Raw genomic sequence first — 23863 nt, forward strand, 5'->3', positions numbered from 1 at the left:
CCTTCGCGCCCCCGTCCGTGAAGTGTCCGGCTCCTTCGCGCCCCCGTCCGTGAAGTGTCCGGCTCCTTCGCGCCCCCGTCCGTGAAGTGTCCGGCTCCTTCGCGCCCCCGTCCGTGAAGTGTCCGGCTCCTTCGCGCCCCCGTCCGTGAAGTGTCCGGCTCCTTCGCGCCCCCGTCCGTGAAGTGTCCGGCTCCTTCGCGCCCCCGTCCGTGAAGTGTCCGGCTCCTTCGCGCCCCCGTCCGTGAAGTGTCCGGCTCCTTCGCGCCCCCGTCCGTGAAGTGTCCGGCTCCTTCGCGCCCCCGTCCGTGAAGTGTCCGGCTCCTTCGCGCCCCCGTCCGTGAAGTGTCCGGCTCCTTCGCGCCCCCGTCCGTGAAGTGTCCGGCTCCTTCGCGCCCCCGTCCGTGAAGGGTCCGGCTCCTTCGCGCCCCCGTCCGTGAAGGGTCCGGCTCCTTCGCGCCCCCGTCCGTGAAGGGTCCGGCTCCTTCGCGCCCCCGTCCGTGAAGGGTCCGGCTCCTTCGCGCCCCCGTCCGTGAAGGGTCCGGCTCCTTCGCGCCCCCGTCCGTGAAGGGTCCGGCTCCTTCGCGCCCCCGTCCGTGAAGGGTCCGGCTCCTTCGCGCCCCCGTCCGTGAAGGGTCCGGCTCCTTCGCGCCCCCGTCCGTGAAGGGTCCGGCTCCTTCGCGCCCCCGTCCGTGAAGGGTCCGGCTCCTTCGCGCCCCCGTCCGTGAAGGGTCCGGCGCCTTCGCGCCCCCGTCCGTGAAGGGTCCGGCGCCTTCGCGCCCCCGTCCGTGAGGGGTCCGGCGCCTTCGCGCCCCCGTCCGTGAGGGGTCCGGCGCCTTCGCGCCCCCGTCCGTGAAGGGTCCGGCTCCTTCGCGCCCCCGTCCGTGAAGGGTCCGGCTCCTTCGCGCCCCCGTCCGTGAAGTGTCCGGCTCCTTCGCGCCCCCGTCCGTGAAGTGTCCATCTCCTTCGCGCCCCCGTCCGTGAAGTGTCCATCTCCTTCGCGCCCCCGTCCGTGAAGTGTCCATCTCCTTCGCGCCCCCGTCCGTGAAGTGTCCGGCTCCTTCGCGCCCCCGTCCGTGAAGTGTCCGGCTCCTTCGCGCCCCCGTCCGTGAAGTGTCCGGCTCCTTCGCGCCCCCGTCCGTGAAGTGTCCGGCTCCTTCGCGCCCCCGTCCGTGAAGTGTCCGGCTCCTTCGCGCCCCCGTCCGTGAAGTGTCCGGCTCCTTCGCGCCCCCGTCCGTGAAGTGTCCGGCTCCTTCGCGCCCCCGTCCGTGAAGGGTCCGGCTCCTTCGCGCCCCCGTCCGTGAAGGGTCCGGCTCCTTCGCGCCCCCGTCCGTGAAGGGTCCGGCGCCTTCGCGCCCCCGTCCGTGAAGGGTCCGGCGCCTTCGCGCCCCCGTCCGTGAAGGGTCCGGCGCCTTCGCGCCCCCGTCCGTGAAGGGTCCGGCGCCTTCGCGCCCCCGTCCGTGAACAACTAAGAATATTCCATCGTGCATGTTTCCCACTGTCCCGTACTCATTACGTATAAGGTGGCCCACCCCTTTAAAGAGGCCCGTCCCCATGTTGCTCTTTTATTTATACTCACCCCGTTCCCCTGTATGTGTCTTCTTAGATTTGCTCCCAGTGCTATGAATGTGTCCAGTGGGCGGTCCCAGGCTCACTGGTAATGGGTGATGCTAGAGTTCATTGACAGTGAGGGGACCGCCCACTGGACACATTCACAGCTCCGGAAGCTGAATATAATCTACGGAGACCTGTACAAAGGAATGGCCATGAGTATGAACAGAAAAAAGACATTGCTGGAGCCCCCGCTGACATGAGAAATCCCCTTTAGGCATTGCTTCTATCTGGGAATGCAGCGCCCCGCGGTGGTGCCGAACGGTCACTGATTGCACGTGCCTCCATCTGGGCTCCATGCTCTCTGCTTCGCTGCTTCTCATCCAGAGCTTCAGTTTTGTTCCCACCAAGGATCCATCTTTTAGTGCCAGTCATTATGAGCCAGGCATGAGGTGCCCCTATAGTGCCCAGCAGAGGGGGGCCATAATGCAGTAAGATAGAAGCCGGCAGTGACGGGATTGTTGCGGCTTCATAATTGCAGTTGTAGTTTATAACATTCATTTCTAAAATCCTTTTAATGTTTCAGCACTATTTACCGGCAATTATCTTGTGCGTTTATAACCGATCTGTAGGGAAAAATCGTTGTTTTTCTATATATGAAGCATAACAATTTGTGCGCGGGAGGGGAGGGGCGCAAAGAGTTCTCATGTGAGAGCGTAGAAACTTTCTTCTATTGTTACATACGAGTAATGGCATAGGAGTTCTGCAGGCTTTGCTGGACATGTATAACGAGAAGATGAGCAACTTTGTAACAGATTTCCTGCACCATTTTCATGTTATCTGCTTGCTGTCAGTGAATGGAAAGTATTTAGAAGCTGTAAACCTAATATAAATCTTCTTTCACACAGCTGCAAGACTTGTTACACTGTATCATTTATAATTCATACTGCGCATGCACCTTGAGGATTGTTGCTCCCGCAGTCATCTGACTTCAGACACAGTGGGTGTAGCGATCCTCAAGGCTCCAACGCAGCACGCCGCTGAAGTTACAGCTAGTAAAGGAGAGCTGAGGTGAGGGCAGGGTTTACTTTGGTGCCTGCACAGGATTACAGCGAAGAAGAGAAATCCGCATGCATGCCAATCAAGCACAGGGCCGTGCCTGGCGCAGCGCTGGGCAGAAATCGGACTCTCTTTTGTAAAATCTGACTCTTTTCAGCTCATTAGAATACGGCGCCGTAAACCTTCAAAAGCAGTTTGTAAAACTACCAGAACAGGGATTCCAAAACCAAAGAGCGATAAGGAAATCTCATTAGCAGCACTGATAGAGATGTATGGTAGGTTTATGTAAAAACATGATGACAGACTCCCTTAAAGTCTTGCAGCCTTCTTCTCTGCAAGCTGAACATTCCCAGATCCTTTAACTGTTCCTCATAGGACATGATTTGTAGACCGCTCACCATCTTGGTAACTCTTCTCTGAACTTGCTCCAGTTTGTCTATGTCTTTTTTAAAGTGGGGTGCCCAGAACTGGACCCAGTATTCCAGATGAGGTCTGACTAAGAAAGAGTAGAGGGGATAATGACCTCACGTGATCTAGACTCTGTGCTTCCCCAATAGTACAGGGAAGATCAGGTGATGTTCCATCTACTTTCTGAGAGAAAACCGATACAAAATAAGAATTTAAAGTTCGTCCTTCTCAACATCATTCTTAACCAATTTACCATCTTCATCCTGTAAACATCTTATAGCATCTTTGACTTTTCTTTTAGTTTTAACGTACCCCCACTAATTCTCTTACTTCCCGATGTCTTACCAATGGAAATTTGCCACAACCATTCTTTAGGTCGTAAATAAGAAAAGAAAAGGGGTCACAACTTGATTATTCAATGCTAAGTGCAAAAATGAATGAGCCCCTATATAATAATAATCTTTATTTGTATAGCGCCAACTTATTCCGCAGCGCTTTCAGGCATGGATAAATGCAAAACAATACAACAATTACAATATAAGGTACATTGGGTTAGACACAAATGGGTTGAGGGTGGTACAGGAGGTGCAGGGGTTGGGGAACACAGGCAATAGGGGATTTCATGTACAGATCATTTATCAGAAGGCAAACAGGGTGGAGCACCATAGGGAGGGGCGAGGGACTAGGTCAGGAGATTTGGTATGCTTCCCTGAAGAGGTGCGTTTTTAAGGCACGTCTGAAATTTCGTGCATCGGGAATTGTCCGGATGCCTTGGGGTAGAGCGTTCCAGAGGATGGGTGCTGCTCTGGTGAAGTCCTGGAGGCGAGCATGAGAGGTTCGTATTACAGGGGTGTTTAGTCTGAGTGTGTTAGCCGATCGGAGTGAGCGGGCTGGGTGGTATACTGACAGGAGGGAGGCGATGTATGGTGGCGCAGCGCCATGCAGAGCTTTGTGAGTGAGGCAGAGGAGTTTAAATTTAGTTCTGCAGTGGATGGGCAGCCAATGCAGCGACTGGCATAATGCAGAGGTGTCTGAGTAACAACTGGATAGAAAAATGAGCCTAGCTGCTGCATTTAGTATGGATTGGAGCGGAGCGAGTCTAGTGCGGGGGAGGCCAATGAGTAGCGAGTTGCAGTAGTCAAGCCGGGAGTGGATGAGCGCAACCACGAGCGTCTTTAGCGTGTCCGTGGTTAGGAACGGACGTATTTTAGCAATATTTCTGAGGTGCATGTGGCATGTTTGGGCCAGAGATTGGATATGGGGGGTAAAGGAGAGGTCAGAGTCCAGCGTGACCCCAAGGCATCGGGCATGCCGTCTGGGGGTTATGATGGTGCCAGACACTGGAATGGAGATGTTGAGGGGAGGTCGGTTAGAAGGTGGAAAGACAAGGAGGTCAGTTTTAGAGAGGTTTAGTTTGAGAAAAAGGGAGGACATAGTGTTAGATAGTGTTAGAGACAGCGGACAGACAGTCGGTGATATTTTGGAGGAATGGTCCAGAGATCTCATGAGAGGAGGTGTATAGTTGGGTGTCGTCAGCATAGAGATGGTATTGGAGGCCGAATCTGTGGATTGTTTGTCCAATTGGGGCAGTATAGATAGAGAAAAGAAGGGGGCCAAGGACCGAGCCCTGGGGTACCCCGACAGCGAGAGGAAGTGGAGCAGAGATAGAACCAGCAAAGGAAACACTGAAAGAGCGGTCAGAGATGTAGGAGGAGAACCAGGAGAGAGCAGAGTCCTTTAGACCAATAGAGTGGAGCACAGTGAGAAGGAGATTATGGTCGACAGTGTCAAATGCAGCAGACAGGTCAAGGAGGATTAGTAGGGAGTAATCACCTCTCGACTTTGCAGTCATCGGGTCATTTGTTACTTTTGTAAGAGCAGTTTCGGTCGAGTGTAGAGAGCGGAAACCAGACTGGAGGGGGTCAAGGAGCGAGTTGTCAGAGAGAAAGCGAGTAAGCCGGGAGTAGACCAGGCGTTCCAGTAATTTGGAGATAAAGGGGAGGTTTGAGACGGGTCGGTAGTTAGCAGCATTAGTCGGGTCTAGGGTTGTTTTTTTAAGCAGAGGGGATATAATGGAGTGTTTGAATGAGGAGGGAAAAGTGCCAGAGGTTAGGGAGAGGTTGCAGATTGTGGTAAGGTGAGTAATGAGAGCTGGGGAAAGGGAGCGGAGGAGGTGAGAGGGGAGAGGGTCGCTGGCGCAGGTGGTAGGGCGGGCAGTGGAAAGGAGCCTGGAGACTTCTTCCTCTGTCGTTGGTTCTAGCGTAGATAGTGAGTAGGTGCTGGGTGCAGTGCTGATGGAGCTGGGATCAGGGCTAACCATGCAGCTTTCAGAGATTTCTTTTTGAATGTGGTCGACTTTTTCTTTGAAATAGGCAGCTAGTTCTCCAGCAGTCAGGTCTGTCGCAGGGGCCTGTTCCTTGGGGCTGAGGAGGGAGTGAAAGGTCTCAAAGATAATGTACCTCATCTAATTCTCTAACTTCCCAGTGTTGTCCAAAGTTGAAATTTGACACGACCATTCTATAGTTCCTAAATAGGAAAAGTAAAAGGGTTGCAACATAAATATACAACTCTAAATGTGAAAAACTACAAAAATCCGCAATAAATAAGAGAATTCTTTTCTAAGAAACCATATAGCCCAGTGAAATGATTTGTATACTAAGGAGAATCTACCTCACCTCTATGTGTATATACTGAGGAGAATCTACCTCTCCTCTATGTGTATATACTGAGGAGAATCTACCTCACCTCTATGTGTATATACTGAGGAGAATCTACCTCACCCCTATGTGTATATACTGAGGAGAATCTACCTCACCTCTATATGTATATACTGAGGAGAATCTACTTCACCTACTATGTGTATATACTGAGGAGAATCTACCTCCCCTCTATCTGTATATACTAAGGAAAATCTACCTCACCTCTATGTGTATATACTGAGGAGAATCTCCCTCCCCTCTATGTGTATATACTGAGGAGAATCTACCTCCCCTCTATCTCTATATGCTGAGGAGAATCTACCTTACCTCTATTTGTATATACTGAGAAGAACCTAACTGACCTCTGTGTGTATAAACTGAAGAGAATCTAACTGAGCTGTTTGTATGTACTTAGGATATTCTACCTTACCTCTATGTGTATATACTGAGGAGAATCTACCTCACCACTATGTGTATATACTGAGGAGAATCTACCTTACCTCTATGTGTATATACTGAGGAGAATCTACCTTACCTCTATGTGTATATACTGAGGAGAATCTACCTTACCTCTATGTGTATATACTGAGGAGAATCTACCTTACCTCTATGTGTATATACTGAGGAGAATCTAACTGAGCTGTTTGTATGTACTTAGGATATTCTACCTTACCTCTATGTGTATATACTGAGGAGAATCTACCTCACCTCTATGTGTATATACTGAGGAGAATCTAACTGAGCTGTTTGTATGTACTTAGGATATTCTACCTTACCTCTATGTGTATATACTGAGGAGAATCTACCTCACCTCTATGTGTATATATACTGAGGAGAATCTACCTCACCACTATGTGTATATACTGAGGAGAATCTACCTTACCTCTATGTGTATATACTGAGGAGAATCTACCTCTCCTCTATGTGTATATACTGAGGAGAATCTACCTCTCCTCTATGTGTATATACTGAGGAGAATCTACCTCACCTCTATGTGTATATACTGAGGAGAATCTACCTCACCTCTGTGTATATATACTGAGGAGAATCTACCTCACCCCTATGTGTATATACTGAGGAGAATCTACCTCACCTCTATATGTATATACTGAGGAGAATCTACTTCACCTACTATGTGTATATACTGAGGAGAATCTACCTCCCCTCTATCTGTATATACTAAGGAAAATCTACCTCACCTCTATGTGTATATACTGAGGAGAATCTCCCTCCCCTCTATGTGTATATACTGAGGAGAATCTACCTCACCTCTATGTGTATATACTGAAGAGAATCTTACTGACCGCTGTATATATACTGAGGAGAATCTACCTCCCCTCTATCTCTATATGCTGAGGAGAATCTACCTTACCTCTATTTGTATATACTGAGAAGAACCTAACTGACCTCTGTGTGTATAAACTGAAGAGAATCTAACTGAGCTGTTTGTATGTACTTAGGATATTCTACCTTACCTCTATGTGTATATACTGAGGAGAATCTACCTCACCACTATGTGTATATACTGAGGAGAATCTACCTTACCTCTATGTGTATATACTGAGGAGAATCTACCTTACCTCTATGTGTATATACTGAGGAGAATCTACCTTACCTCTATGTGTATATACTGAGGAGAATCTACTTTACCTCCATGTGTATATACTGAGGAGAATCTACCTCCCCTCTGTGTATATACTGAGGAGAATCTACCTCCCCTCTATGTGTATATACTGAGGAGAATCTACCTCCCCTCTATGTGTATATACTGAGGAGAATCTACTTAACCTCTGTGTGTATATACTGAGGAGAATCTACCTCACCTCTGTGTGTATATACTGAGGAGAATCTACCTCACCTCTATGTGTATATACTGAGGAGAATCTACCTCACCTCTATGTGTATATACTGAGGAGAATCTACCTCACCTCTATGTGTATATACTGAGGAGAATCTACCTCACCTCTATGTGTATATACTGAGGAGAATCTACCTCACCTCTATGTGTATATACTGAGGAGAATCTACCTCACCTCTATGTGTATATACTGAGGAGAATCTACCTCACCTCTATGTATATATACTGAGGAGAATCTACCTCACCTCTGTGTGTATATACTGAGGAGAATCTACCTCATTTCTATGTGTGTATATACTGAGGAGAATCTACCTCACCTCTATGTGTATATACTGAGGAGAATCTACCTCACCTCTATGTGTATATACTGAGGAGAATCTACCTCACCTCTATGTGTATATACTGAGGAGAATCTACCTCACCTCTATGTGCACATACTGAGGAGAATCTACCTCATTTCTATGTGTGTATATACTGAGGAGAATCTACCTCACCTCTATGTGTATATACTGAGGAGAATCTACCTCACCTCTATGTGTATATACTGAGGAGAATCTACCTCACCTCTACGTGTATATACTGAGGAGAATCTACCTCACCTCTATGTGTATATACTGAGGAGAATCTACCTCATTTCTATGTGTGTATATACTGAGGAGAATCTACCTCACCTCTATGTGTATATACTGAGGAGAATCTACCTCACCTCTATGTGTATATACTGAGGAGAATCTACCTCACCTCTACGTGTATATACTGAGGAGAATCTACCTCACCTCTATGTGCACATACTGAGGAGAATCTACCTCATTTCTATGTGTGTATATACTGAGGAGAATCTACCTCACCTCTATGTGTATATACTGAGGAGAATCTACCTCACCTCTATGTGTATATACTGAGGAGAATCTACCTCACCTCTATGTGTATATACTGAGGAGAATCTACCTCACCTCTATGTGCACATACTGAGGAGAATCTACCTCATTTCTATGTGTGTATATACTGAGGAGAATCTACCTCACCTCTATGTGTATATACTGAGGAGAATCTACCTCACCTCTATGTGTATATACTGAGGAGAATCTACCTCACCTCTACGTGTATATACTGAGGAGAATCTACCTCACCTCTATGTGTATATACTGAGGAGAATCTACCTCACCTCTATGTGTATATACTGAGGAGAATCTACCTCACCTCTATGTGTATATACTGAGGAGAATCTACCTCACCTCTATGTGTATATACTGAGGAGAATCTACCTCACCTCTATGTGTATATACTGAGGAGAATCTACCTCACCTCTATGTGTATATACTGAGGAGAATCTACCTCACCACTATGTGTATATACTGAGGAGAATCTACCTTACCTCTATGTGTATATACTGAGGAGAATCTACCTTACCTCTATGTGTATATACTGAGGAGAATCTACTTTACCTCCATGTGTATATACTGAGGAGAATCTACCTCCCCTCTGTGTATATACTGAGGAGAATCTACCTCCCCTCTATGTGTATATACTGAGGAGAATCTACCTCCCCTCTATGTGTATATACTGAGGAGAATCTACTTCACCTCTGTGTGTATATACTGAGGAGAATCTACCTCACCTCTGTGTGTATATACTGAGGAGAATCTACCTCACCTCTATGTGTATATACTGAGGAGAATCTACCTCACCTCTATGTGTATATACTGAGGAGAATCTACCTCACCTCTATGTGTATATACTGAGGAGAATCTACCTCACCTCTATGTGTATATACTGAGGAGAATCTACCTCACCTCTATGTGTATATACTGAGGAGAATCTACCTCACCTCTATGTGTATATACTGAGGAGAATCTACCTCACCTCTATGTATATATACTGAGGAGAATCTACCTCACCTCTGTGTGTATATACTGAGGAGAATCTACCTCATTTCTATGTGTGTATATACTGAGGAGAATCTACCTCACCTCTATGTGTATATACTGAGGAGAATCTACCTCACCTCTATGTGTATATACTGAGGAGAATCTACCTCACCTCTATGTGTATATACTGAGGAGAATCTACCTCACCTCTATGTGCACATACTGAGGAGAATCTACCTCATTTCTATGTGTGTATATACTGAGGAGAATCTACCTCACCTCTATGTGTATATACTGAGGAGAATCTACCTCACCTCTATGTGTATATACTGAGGAGAATCTACCTCACCTCTACGTGTATATACTGAGGAGAATCTACCTCACCTCTATGTGTATATACTGAGGAGAATCTACCTCATTTCTATGTGTGTATATACTGAGGAGAATCTACCTCACCTCTATGTGTATATACTGAGGAGAATCTACCTCACCTCTATGTGTATATACTGAGGAGAATCTACCTCACCTCTACGTGTATATACTGAGGAGAATCTACCTCACCTCTATGTGCACATACTGAGGAGAATCTACCTCATTTCTATGTGTGTATATACTGAGGAGAATCTACCTCACCTCTATGTGTATATACTGAGGAGAATCTACCTCACCTCTATGTGTATATACTGAGGAGAATCTACCTCACCTCTATGTGTATATACTGAGGAGAATCTACCTCACCTCTATGTGCACATACTGAGGAGAATCTACCTCATTTCTATGTGTGTATATACTGAGGAGAATCTACCTCACCTCTATGTGTATATACTGAGGAGAATCTACCTCACCTCTATGTGTATATACTGAGGAGAATCTACCTCACCTCTACGTGTATATACTGAGGAGAATCTACCTCACCTCTATGTGTATATACTGAGGAGAATCTACCTCACCTCTATGTGTATATACTGAGGAGAATCTACCTCACCTCTATGTGTATATACTGAGGAGAATCTACCTCACCTCTATGTGTATATACTGAGGAGAATCTACCTCACCTCTATGTGTATATACTGAGGAGAATCTACCTCACCTCTATGTGTATATACTGAGGAGAATCTACCTCACCTCTATGTGTATATACTGAGGAGAATCTACCTCACCTCTATGTGTATATACTGAGGAGAATCTACTGGGTATATCAGCTACTATATACATTATATAATATATACACACACATATACATAATCCTTCTAGGGGAGGGATGTTACTGGTCATAAATTTACCTCTTTGTTGTTCTCCACCATGAGAACTTGGTACCGGTCCCTGAGCAGTATGGGTGCTGGCTGACCTCTGGTGCTCCAGCTTCTTTGGGTCACATGCTTTCATTCTACTGCAGCTACACTGAGCATTTCTTTTCCTTCTTCATTCTGGAGACTTTCTTCTGCTCTAAAGTAAATCCTAATTTTAACCCTTTCTAATCCACTGTCTGACGTCTTCCTACATTCTGATTGAAACTTGTACAGCTCCAATGTCAGAAGATGTCCGACAGGGTATTCTTACCGTCTATTGCCAGCCATTCCACTGTTGGAGCCTCTCTGGCGCACACACTGTCTTTAGCCAGCAGATGTCACCATTGTATAATAGCAAAAAGAGAAAGCCTTTTAGGAAACCCTGAATCCAAAATTGGATTGGAAAGTGCTAATGAGTTACAATGTAGCTGTTCTCTCCTTGAGACTTTCCTTCCAGTAGAGACACAAATTTGCATTTCTGGCAGGTGAAGTTTGGCTCTTCCTCTGGTCGGTCTGTAACCATATAGCATGTGCTGCAGCTCACCATATGGCTGCTCTTCCCTTTCATGTTGCACACAGTCAGTTGATGTCACTTCCAAACTTCTTATAGTGAAGATTTTTCGTGATATGTAACCTGTAAGATGTTACTAAGTGTTTGGCGCGCAGCCTGGTGATGTCCTCCAAGCAGCGAGACCCGGTTAAACGCAGCGACTGTCCTTCTCACAGCAACTCTTCCCTTTTCCCACAATGCACCTGGCATATGCAGATAATCTTCCTGGAGCTCCAATCTTCTTCCCCCTCCTCCCTGCACGGCGGCTCAGTTGTTAGCGCTGCTGCCTTGCAGTGCTGGAGTACTTGATTCAAATGTGACCAAGGATAACATCTGCATGGAGTTTGTATGTTCTTGTGTTTGTGTTTCTTGTTCTGCTCCTTCTCTGGAGAAGGAGGAAGAAGCCTGGTGGCTCAGTAGTTGGCACTGCTGCAATCTTAGATTCAAATCTGACTCAGGATAACATCTGCATGGACTTTGTATGTTCTTTCTGTGTTTGTATTTCTTGTTCATCTCCTTCTGCTCCTCCTTCTCTTCCGCTGTAGAAGGAAGCAGCATGGTGGCTCATTGGCACGGTACTATTGCCTTGCATTGCTGGAGTCCTGAGTTCACATTTGACCGAGGACAACATCTGCATGGAGTTTTATGAAGTTCACGCAGATACTGTTCTTCGTCAGATTTGAACCTAGCCCTGCAAGGCAATAGTGCTAACCACAGAGTCAAATTGAAGGACCACCAACCATCTGAGTACTCATTGAGGTGGCATCAGCAATCAGACAGGAAGATCGTCAAGTTTGAAATAACAGCAGTACGTGAGTCAGCCTTCCAGCTTCATGAATATAATAGGAAGAGGGAGGCATAAAGGGCATCACTGGGGGCATCCATGATTGCAGACACCAGGGGTAGGAGAGGTCAGGGGTCACAGGCTGAGTACAGCGATGGTGGCCACCTGACCGGAGCTATGGAGTGAGTGAAATGCCTGTCGGGTTATTGCCCATCCAGCTCATAACTGGCAATTATTTTCTATCAGCCATTAATCTGGCCAGTAAATAATAAATACCAGCCGGTCAGCAACCCATTGCCCCTCTGAGGCAGCAGGCTGAAGTTGCCTCATGTTAGGGAGGCCTCTAGTGACATCCCTGCAACCTCAGGTGGTAGAAATACTCCATACACGGGTGAAAACTATGTGCTGACGCCTGGAGAGCGCCCAACTTTTCAGAAACCAAAAGTCCATGTGCTACTCGTAACCGGCCTCCGCAAATGGTTTTTTTGCAGTATGCCCCACCTAACTCCACCCAATGCCACCTAGCTGCCTTATTGGTGCCCCCTCATTGCAATACGTCCCTTCAGGATAGCGGTGTGCATTGAATCCTCAGGGCCTTTCTGAGACCTCACTGCTGCGGCGAGAGGATGCGCTGCGGATCTGTATAACGCACTTCCACCCTAAATCCTGACGCCGTGCATTCTCACATTAATAGATGATGGATTCCCGGGCGGAGAAAGAAATTGCTGTCACTAAATCTCCGTTCTGTTCTCTAAACTCTTCCCCTTGCGGAGCGAAACCCAAAAAGAAACCCATCAGTCAACGACTCGTTAGTCTGAAAAACTGTCAGAAGTGAGCGGCAACAGTGGGAAACTAACGCAACGGCACTTGTGGGGCTGCGGGGAGATCTGCAAACACAAGATGTCTTAAGGAGCTGAGATGCAGGCAGGAATGTCACCGCAGAGAATGGAGCCTCGTCTTCCCCGCAGGTCTGTCTTAGTCGCAGCGCAGGCGAGAGCTTGTAGAGCGGAGTTAGCTTTGTAGGTAATCCATTGCTGCGGTGCGGCCCCGCCGTCAGCCCATTTACATCTTCCCTGGAAAGCAGGTGATGCTCGGAGGGTGATCTATAATTCACAAGCAGGAGCACAAACACGCTGTATCTGAATGTGAAAACCCAACTTCAAAGCCACGCTGCATGTTTCACAAGGAGCGACACGGTGCGCCGCTCACCACCAACACCCTTCTGCTGCACCAAGGCAAATGTTTGTCGTGTTAGAAGAGCGACTTCCCCAAATCAGATCAGGAGTGAGATGGAAGCAGACGGGGGAGAGATCCGAGGCGGAGTGAAATCCAAACTTTTGGTAGTGATGTCTATGGGAGTTCTGATCACACGGTGCATAAAAACAGCCGGAATCAGATAAATAGCCTAAATGTGCCCAACGCTTCCTGAGAAACCGACAACTAGCAGAAATATACACCCATTGTCAAAAACCGATCCCTCCCCTAGAAGAAGTGTGTGTGTGTGTATGTATATATATATATGTATATATATATATATATATATATATATATATATATATATATATATATATATATATATATATATATATATATATATACACACACACACATTGTCATTGACCCGGTTGGGCCGCCTCTAGCTTGGATACAAGATGTGATCCTGAAATCCAGTAAATGAAGGTTGCATACATTACACCCATAAACACTCGCTCTTCTGCATAATGGATAGACAAAAAAGGAGGTTGGCACATAAAAGCCTCTATAAAAAAACTTTTAAAGTACATTAAGGAGAATTGTATTACAATATCACATTACAGAAGAGACGAGTTCCCAAACAAAAAGAAATAATGCATCAAAAAAGGAAGGCAGCTCGTCCTGTTACTGGAGACGTGAGCAGCAGATATCCAGCGCTGTCACAGCCATGTTTACAGTAGTGACAATACTACAACAAGCATATTAAATACTACATAATCCCCAGACAGAGACTGAGGTGGATACCGTCATGGCGGCTGTGCCTGCCTCTGTGGATGTGGTGGAGGACGGGTCCCGTACAGGGCTGTGCCTGCTCTGCGGATGCGGTGGAGGACGGGTCCCATACAGGGCTGTGCCTGCTCTGCGGATGCGGTGGAGGACGGGTCCCATACAGGGCTGTGCCTGGCTTTGCGGATGCGGTAGAGGACGGGTTCCATACAGGGCTGTGCCTGCTCTGCGGATGTGGTAGAGGACGGGTCCCATACAGGGCTGTGCCTGCCTCTGCGGACGCGGTGGAGGACGGGTCCCGTACAGGGCTGTGCCTGCCTCTGCGGACGCGGTGGAGGACGGGTCCCGTACAGGGCTGTGCCTGCCTCTGCGGACGCGGTGGAGGACGGGTCCCGTACAGGGCTGTGCCTGCCTCTGCGGACGCGGTGGAGGACGGGTCCCGTACAGGGCTGTGCCTGCCTCTGCGGATGTGGTGGAGGACGGGTCCCATACAGGGCTGTGCCTGTCTCTGCGGATGCGGTGGAGGACTGGTCCCATACAGGGCTGTGCCTGCTCTGCGGATGCGGTGGAGGATGGGTCCCATACAGGGCTACTAGCCTCTGCGGATGCGGTGGAGGACGGGTCCCGTATAGGGACAGTAGGGTGCCCCCCATTTGTTGCTTCGTTGGGACACTATACTCCTACTGCCCACCCTGGATATTAACCCATAAAGGTACTGAGGACGCTCGTCAGCCTTGCCGGCCCGTTTGCAGCCATTTATTAAAGAATACGGAGATGAGAATTTCTGGTTTGTGTTCTGGAGTGAGCGGCCGACAGTGAACAAAAGTCCCCATATTGTGTTGCATCTGCCATGCACCAAAAACAGCAGACTACTTCCCTTGAGTCCTTGTAAAAGTTCCCCGAGAGCGGAGACTCCTACTGCAGCGGAGAAAGAGGAATCAGACGAGGAGGATCCGGAGGTTTGTGGACTTCTGAGTCCCGGTCCCTCTGTCTGCTCAGCCTTGGAGATCGGTTGTGGGAAAGCAAACCCAACTCCTACTAGCTTTACTTCGGCGTTGGAAACCAAAGAGCGGTGCGACTGCTGGGATCAGCCAAGAGGACTAATAGTATATTAAGAATATTTGGACACTGAAGTTGCACTTATTGAGGGGTTTTGTGGGAAACTCTGGATTTGATTTATTTTTTCCTTCTGGGAATCTAAAGTTAATTTTATGCAAATCATTTGAAGGATTCTTTAAATACTTTGTGTAATACCATTTATTATGCTGCGAGTAGATGATGTGCTGGGTGTAATAATGACAGTGCATAGTCTTGTGGTAATAAGCAAGAAAAGGTGTACTATTGTATGCAAGAGAGGATTCTGGATGAGTGGTCAACAGTTAAGGCCCTTGTAGACGGGACGAATGTCGGGCAAACCATGCCCGCCCCTGGTCCCCGCACATACTGGCTGTGGTGCTGCTGTATGGGTGATCGGATTGCTGGCTCACAGCGGGGCGGCTGCAGGAGATTTCACTCCTCGCTATCCCCTCCCCCTCTCCTTTGACATAACACAGCGGCCGTTCAATACTGACAGGCTGCTACTTACACTGAGTGATCAGCGATCTGCTCATCGTCCAGCACCATGTGCAGCATAAAGGATGGACAATGAGCTGATCGCTCAGTGTAAACAGCAGCCGGTCAGTACTGAACAGCCGCTATGTTATGTAAATGGAGAGGAGCGGGGGAGCGCGAGGAGAGAAATCTCCTGCAGCCCCCCTGCTGGCCGCTCTGTGAGTGAGCCAATAATACTAACTCCCATGCAAAAGCACGGGAGCAAGGACACACAAGGGCGAGTGTCAGGCATCGCTTGTCCAACATTCATCCCGTCTAAATGGGCCTTTAGGATGTCAGTGTCTGCTTGTATTTCAGTAAGACATCATTATCTCAAGAGCACATCCTCATTTATTTCTACAAGCGTAGAAGTTTGACTGGGACCAAAAAATAATGGTCCCACTACCCAGTACAAACCAGGGGGGAGTGAAGGTCATTCCACTCTCACCCATATTCTGCCTAACCAGATGCCCTTTTTCTATCTGTGTGTCAGCTTCAGTGTGTGTAATTGGTTAAAGGCTTTGGGTAGAAGAATAATGTATGGGTCCCACAGCATATGCTGATGTATCCCGGGTTCCGCTCAGCTCAGCAGTAATTTTATAAAAGGTACTGGCTAGTCCTCACTTAATAACAGATCCTTGGTAAGTCCTGCCGGGATGGGTTGTATGCTTTGTCACAGTGTGGTGGTCCTGCTATGACCTCTCTAGCCTGGATTAGTGATTTTTGTGGGCCTTGTCATTTTCTTTACTGGAATCAGTAAATGCTTCCCTTACTTAGAGGTCAAGAGCCAATAATGGGTTGGTGCACTGGAGAATCCTCCTTTCGGACTCAATCCCTGTGTTTTTGGAGGACGCTGGGGTGGCTTTCTTTAAGTAGGGGGGAACTGTAGTGGCCCAGAGTTAGTGTCTCTGTGATGTTTTGTCTTCTGTTTTGTGTATTGTATCCATGGCTGTGTGTTGTGGGGATTCAACCTATGTTGATTGAGTGGTCTGTCTCCCTAAGGTAATAAAATTAAAAATGAAAATATGGGCTCACTTCTCTCGCAGTGTCTTGGTAGTTTTAGAAAGATGCAATGCAAGCTGAATCCTCAAAGTGCCATCGGCTAGCGGCTGTAGTTAAATTCTGTCTCCCTACCCTGCTGAGCGTGTGACCTGTGAGTGAAGAGCTCTTGGGGAAGGGGTCAGAGGAGAGTGGTAGTCGGAGAGGGAAAGTGAAACGGGGTGATGTGAGAAAGCAGCAGTAAAGGACGCTCACGACCGTGTGTGGAGATGTGATCCGAGAAGGAGACCCTGTGCCGAGGAGACAGGAGAGCTGAAGCTTACTCGAGCCGAGTCCCAGGCTTAGGGTGGCTTCACACGAGCGTGTTTTTGTGCGTGCATACGCATGCACAGAAAAACACGTGTCTGTTAGCCCCAATGCATTCCCCATGGTGTGTTCACATGTCCGTGCTTTACAGGCGTGTGCCTGCAAAGATAGGACATGTGTGTACCATAGGGAATGCACGCTTTGTTTGCAATGGAGCCGCCGGCAGCAGCACAATTGTCTGCCGGCACCCCTGCATTCTTTTTCCGGGAAGAGCTTTACATATAACCCCTCCCTGAAGAAGAAACATTTTAGTGTAAAAAAAAATAAATTTACTTACCTCTCCACTGCTGCCGTGACCCCCCAGGGATGAAGAACACATCTGCCGCATGCGGCAGGTGTTTCCTTTATCCCCACTAGTTAAAAGAATGCCCTGCTACTACGTCTGCCACATCTGTGACAGATGCAGCAGAGGAATTTTTCAATTCTCTACAGCAGCTGACATGTGAAGGATTCTGCTGCTGGCAATTGATTTCAGGGAAGGGCTTTAAATATAAGCCCTTCCCCGAAAATCCAGAAAAAGTGGTTTAAAAAGCAAAAAAAACCCAAAACCATACTTACCTCCCTTCAGCTGCCGGGGCTCAGCTGCGTCGTCTCCTGGCTGTCCTCGGCTCTCTAGTGCTGATCTATCAGCAGGTGGGGATTTAAAATCCTGCTGAAAGAGCTGTTTGTGATTGGCTGGGGTGCTCAGCCAATCACAGGCAGCTCTCGTTGAATGACTGACTACATGTATGACAGCTGCGGTAGAGAATTGAAGAATTTCTCTGCTGCATCTGTCACAGATGTGGAAGATGCAGCAGCAGGGAATACTTTTAACTAGCGGGGATGAAGGAAACATCTGCCGCATGCGGCAGATGTGTTCATCTCCGCACGGTCACGGCAGCGCCGGAGAGGTAAGTATATATATCGTAAGCAAGCAGGGTGCACTTGCCTGCGGATCGCCAACTCTTAGACCGGAATGGGCACCGACCACGTAGAAGTATTCTCTGGAGATGCGGATTTCCTTTAAACCTGGCTCCTGCCAGTACAACCAACGTAAACAGAGTCCATATAACGTTCTTCAACAAAACATAAAAGTCCACATACACACCCCACTTGGGTGTTAAGGTTAGGGTAGTCACCCCTGTTTGACTCTGGCCTTTCCTAGGCCACCGGCCTGCAGCGGCTTAGCTCTGCTGCACAGATCCTCTCTGGCTCTCTTAGCCAACATCTCCTTGGGTGTAGCAGGAATGTACCCTTATATCCAACTTCCTCACCACACCTATGGGCGTTTTCCCTTTTCTCAGGCACCAGAATGCCTATCTGTTGCCCCCTACAGGCCATTCTCTGTAGTGCACCTCTACACCCCCCCCCCCCCCCCCCTTTGATAAACACCATAGGCCGTATCACACTTTTTTCTTTTGGCCCTCTCGGGTCGAAGCTCCAGGCTCGGGGGTCTCTTTCTATTTTTACTTGTCTGACAAGTTCTCTCTTCATGTCTTCACTTGGCTCATCACATCCTTGCAGATCTCTCTCAGACTGTGCCCTCCCAGCTTGAAGGTTGACTTTCAAGTGCAAATTTGTATCCTCTGTGGCTTGTAGCTCATCTTCAAGTTCCTCTAACTGAATCTTGCTTTCTTCTACTTCCTTAGACTTTTCTAGTTCATGTTCACCCTTTTCACCATCATCCTTGGAGCTAACTAAGTCCTCCACTTCAGTGCACACTGGCTTGTTAAGACTTTCAAACTGAGCCTCCATTTTGAAGGTTCCTTCTAACCTAAGAACCTTGTCTCTGTATTCTTCCAGTTCCCCTTGTAGCTCATGCTCCAGCATGGCCTTGGTATGGATTACAGTCTCTAATTCATTTTGCAATCCATTCAGCTTTATAATTATCTTTTCCTCACTTTGTAACAATTCTATTTCTTCTCTTAGTAGAGTGTTATTATCGGTTAGACCCATTAGCATTCTTCGAAGTTCCTTCACCTCTGAATCTAACTTTTGCCTGATAGTATTCAGTTCACTGATGAGTTGGTCCTTGGAGCCAGCATCCCTGTGATCGGCTTCTACCATCTGGATCATCTGTTTCTTCACTTTCTGGGTTTGCTTTTTGAGGTCCTTATACTCTTGCTGCAGTTCTTCCAAGATTTCTGCTGCCACTTCTGAGACCTTCTCAGCTACAGTAGCCTCACTTTCTGCCTTCTCCTTGGCCTCTTGTACTTCAGAGGTCTGTTCAGTCTGCATCTTTTGCTCAGCTCTCACCTTAATGACTTTTCTTTTGTTTACAGAAGTGATTTCTTTCCTCCAGACTGTCCAAGTCTTTACACATTGTTCACCTGGAGTGCCCAGGTCACCTTCACATAATTTGGTATGCTTCACCACTTGTGTCTTGTTTTTACAATTCTTCATTCGTGCTATCAGTTGTTGGACCACGCCCTTGCGTTTTCTTTGTACCAGAGTTCGCTTTCCAGCATTGTTATCGGGAATCTTCCACAAGACCTTCTTCTCTTTTACTCGCTGTCTGAACTGGGTCCTAGACCGCACTAGTCTCTGAACCCTCTCTTCAGCAACATGACATTGTGCTGCCCAGCGTTTCATCTTCACGATTGAATTCTTGGCGAACTTTTGGAACAGCCGCTTTTTCTCTGACATCATTTTCAGGGGGCGTGTCAAAGTTAACCCTTCAGTCTCTTTCATACAGACCCTTTCTTCAGCACGCTCACTTTCAGCGACATATCTTGCCGACCTGATTTTCTCCTCTGTAAGCTGCTGTTCACATATTTTCTGCGTCTTTCTTAGTTTGGACACAAGCTTCTTTTGGAGACCAAGCTTCACAGAAGCATCTTCTATCTTTTGCTGAAGATGTACTTTAACCTTCTCAAGCTTATCACAGGCAGCTGTCTTCTCTTCATACTGCTGCCGTGTAGCTTCTAACTCCTCTTGTATTTCTCTTTTCTGCTCTTCCACAGAATCCAAGCACACAGCAGTCTTCTCCAGTCCATATTTTAGGTCAGAGACCTCAGCCTGAAGTGTTGCAATCTGCTCTGACATGCTTCTGCATCTTCCTCTACTTGCTTGAGGAACACATCTCTCTCATCTTGCATTGTCTTCAGGTGTGCACTGAGACCAAGCCTCTGTTGCGTCTCTTCCTGTAGCAACTTCTGAGACTCTTCACTCTGAGCTTCCAGCTCCACGTGCAGCCTATTCACCTGCTCAGACAACTCTTTCTGCCTTCTGTCACCTTCAGTGACTTTTACTTGTAGCCCTTGAAGCTGCATCTCTACTGCATTTTTCTTACATTCCAATTCACATTTGTCTTCCAACACCACGTTCACCTTTTGGGTCAGCTCAAGACACTCACTTTTCAACGTTTCTTTCACTTTTTCCATTTGCTTCAACTCCTTTGACAGTTCCCCCACAATGACAGCATGACTCTGTTTAAGCTCCTGGATCTGAGCTTCATATTCTTCAGCTGTCTCATCCAAGCTCATCTGTAGCTGGGACACCAGTCTCTCATGCAGGGCCTCTTGGTTTTCCTTGTAACCCAGTAAGTCTTTCAAGATCTCGGCTTCCTTCTCTGCCTGATTGCAAGCAGCTTTCTCTAGTTCCAGCTCTTCCTTGAGCTGACTTACTTGGCACTCCAAGTCACCATTTTTCTTTGATAACTGCATTTTCAACTCTGCAGCCTGATTCTGCAACCCTGCAGTTTGATTCCGTGCATCTGTAGAAGCTCTTTTAACTCGCAACACGTCATCTCCAACTCTTGGGTTTTCATTTGCAGTTTCTTACAGTCTTGTTCATACTGCAAAGATTGTGCCTCCAGACATACTCTGTGTTCAGCCTCATCTCTGGCTACATCTCTGAGGTCTTGTATCTCCTCATGGGCTGTTGAAAGATATCCCTCAAACTTCTTTTTCTCACTTCTCATCTCTTCTAAGCTCTGTTCACACTGAACATTCTTCTGTTCCAGCAACACCCAATGATCAGCTTCCTCCTTAGCCAATCTCTTAAGACGCTCATTCTCCTTTAAGAGAGCTGCATTCTCTGCTTTCTGCTGCTCTGCGAACAGCCTTTGCCTCTTGGCCTCTTCTCCAAGCAGACACAAGATAGTCCTTTCTTTCTGTAACTGAACTTCATAATTTCTATTAGCAGTTTGCGATTAGAGATGAGCGAGCACCAAAATGCTCGGGTGCTCGTTACTCGGGACGTAATTTTCGCGATGCTCGAGGGTTCGTTTCGAGTAACGAACCCCATTGAAGTCAATGGGCGACCCGAGCATTTTTTTATATCGCCGATGCTCGCTAAGGTTTCCATTTGTAAAAATCTGGGCAATTCAAGAAAGTGATGGGAACGACACAGCAACGGATAGGGCAGGCGAGGGGCTACATCTCAAGTTCCCAGGTCCCACTATTAAGCCACAATAGCGGCAAGAGTGGCCCCCCCCAACAACTTTTACTTCTGAAAAGCCCTCATTAGCAATGCATACCTTAGCTAAGCACCACACTACCTCCAACAAAGCACAATCACTGCCTGGATGACACTCCGCTGCCACTTCTCCTGGGTTACATGCTGCCCAACCCCCCCCCCCCCCTGCACGTAATAAAAATTGGTTGAGGTGAAAGTTTCAACGCTTTAATGAGAATTGAAACGTATAAAAATTGTTTACAAAAATTATATGACTGAGCCTTGTGGGCCTAAGAAAAATTGCCCGTTCGGCGTGATTATGTGAGGTTTCAGGAGGAGGAGCAGGAGGAGGAGGATGAATATAATACACAGATTGATGAAGCGAAAAGGTCCCCGTTTTTGATGGTGATAGAGAACGATGCTTCCATCCGCGGGTGCAGCCTACGTATTGTTTAGGTATCGCTGCTGTCCGCTGGTGGAGAACAGAAGTCTGGGGAAATCCAGGCTTTGTTCATCTTGATGAGTGTAAGCCTGTCGGCACTGTCGGTTTACAGGCGGGTACAGAGGCGTCACGGAGGATGGTCGTGAGATCGGCTACGTACTCCCTCACCATCCTTTTACAGTGCTCCCGCCGACTCAGCCGTGACTGGGGAGTGGTGACACAGTCTTGCTGGGGAGCCAGAAAGCTGTCAAAGGCCTTAGAGATTGTTCCTCTGCCTGTGCTGTACATGCTGCCTGATCTCTGCGCCTCCCCTGCTACCTGGCCCTCTGAACTGCGCCTTCGGCCACTAGCGCTGTCGGATGGGAATTTTACCATCAGTTTGTCCACCAGGGTCCTGTGGTATAGCATCACTCTCGAACCCCTTTCCTCTTCGGGTATGAGAGTGGAAAGGTTCTCCTTATACCGTGGGTCGAGCAGTGTACACCCAGTAATCCGTAGTGGCCAGAATGCGTGTAACGCGAGGGTCACGAGAAAGGCATCCTAACATGAAGTCAGCCATGTGTGCCAGGGTACCTGTACGCAACACATGGCTGTCCTCACTAGGAAGATCACTTTCAGGATCCTCCTCCTCCTCCTCCTCCTCCTCCTCCTCAGGCCATACACACTGAAATGATGACAGGCAAGCAGCATGGGTACCGTCAGCAGTGGGCCAAGCTGTCTCTTCCCCCTCCTCCTCATGCTCCTCCTCCTCAACGTGCTGAGATATAGACAGGAGGGTGCTCTGACTATCCAGCGACATACTGTCTTCCCCCGCATCTGTTTCTGAGCGCAAAGCGTCTGCCTTTATGCTTTGCAGGGAACTTCTCAAGAGGCATAGCAGAGGAATGGTGACGCTAATGATTGCAGCATCGCCGCTCACCACCTGGGTAGACTCCTCAAAGTTTCCAAGGACCTGGCAGATGTCTGCCAACCAGGCCCACTCTTCTGTAAAGAATTGAGGAGGCTGACTCCCACTGCGCCGCCCATGTTGGAGTTGGTATTCCACTATAGCTCTACGCTGCTCATAGAGCCTGGCCAACATATGGAGCGTAGAGTTCCACCGTGTGGGCATGTCGCACAGCAGTCAGTGCACTGGCAGATGAAACCAATGTTGCAGGGTGGCAGCATCCGTGTGGGACTTGCGGAAATGTGCGCAGAGCCGGCGTACCTTTCCGAGCAGGTCTGACAAGCGTGGGTAGCTTTTCAGAAAGCGCTGAACCACCAAATTAAAGACGTGGGCCAGGCATGGCACGTGCGTGAGGCTACCGAGCTGCAGAGCCGCCACCAGGTTACGGCCGTTGTCACACACGACCATGCCCGGTTGGAGGCTCAGCGGCGCAAGCCAGCGGTCGGTCTGCTGTGTCAGACCCTGCAGCAGTTCGTGGGCCGTGTGCCTCTTATCGCCTAAGCTGAGTAGTTTCAGCACGGCCTGCTGACGCTTGCCCACCGCTGTGCTGCCACGCCGCGTGACACCGACTGCTGGCGACGTGCTGCTGCTGCTGCTGACACATCTTGATTGCGAGACAGAGGTTGCGTAGGAGGAGGAGGAGGAGGGTGGTTTAGTGAAGGAAGCATACACCGCCGCAGATACCACCACCGAGCTGGGGCCCGCAATTCTGGGGGTGGGTAGGATGTGAGCCGTCCCAGGCTCTGACTCTGTCCCAGCCTCCACTAAATTCACCCAATGTGCCGTCAGGGAGATGTAGTGGCCCTGCCCGCCTGTGCTTGTCCACGTGTCCGATGTTAAGTGGACCGTGGCAGTAACCGCGTTGGTGAGGGCGCGTACAATGTTGCGGGAGACGTGGTCGTGCAGGGCTGGGACGGCACATCGGGAAAAGTAGTGGCGACTGGGAACTGAGTAGCGCGGGTCCGCCGCCATCATACCTTTGAAAGAATCCGTTTCCACAACCCTATACAGCAACATCTCCAGGCTGATAAATTTGGCTATGTGCACGTTTAATGCTTGAGCGTGCGGGCGCATGGCAGCGTACTTGCGCTTGCGCTCCA

At 48.3% G+C, this 23863-nt stretch overlaps 1 protein-coding gene across 1 annotated transcript; it reads right to left on the reverse strand.

The window, feature by feature from the left end:
- Positions 1-1709: 1709 nt before the first annotated feature.
- LOC136588310 (myosin-9-like) lies at positions 1710-20642 on the reverse strand. The gene is made up of 4 exons (XM_066587420.1): positions 20043-20642; positions 18448-19995; positions 17927-18013; positions 1710-1745 (listed from the first exon to the last, which is right to left on the reverse strand). The coding sequence occupies exons 1-4, from the start codon at positions 20640-20642 to the stop codon at positions 1710-1712; spliced, it is 2271 nt and encodes a 756-aa protein (XP_066443517.1).
- Positions 20643-23863: the final 3221 nt, after the last annotated feature.

This window comes from Eleutherodactylus coqui, chromosome 13 (genome assembly GCF_035609145.1).
Source record: "Eleutherodactylus coqui strain aEleCoq1 chromosome 13, aEleCoq1.hap1, whole genome shotgun sequence".
NCBI classification, from domain to species: Eukaryota; Metazoa; Chordata; class Amphibia; order Anura; family Eleutherodactylidae; genus Eleutherodactylus; species Eleutherodactylus coqui.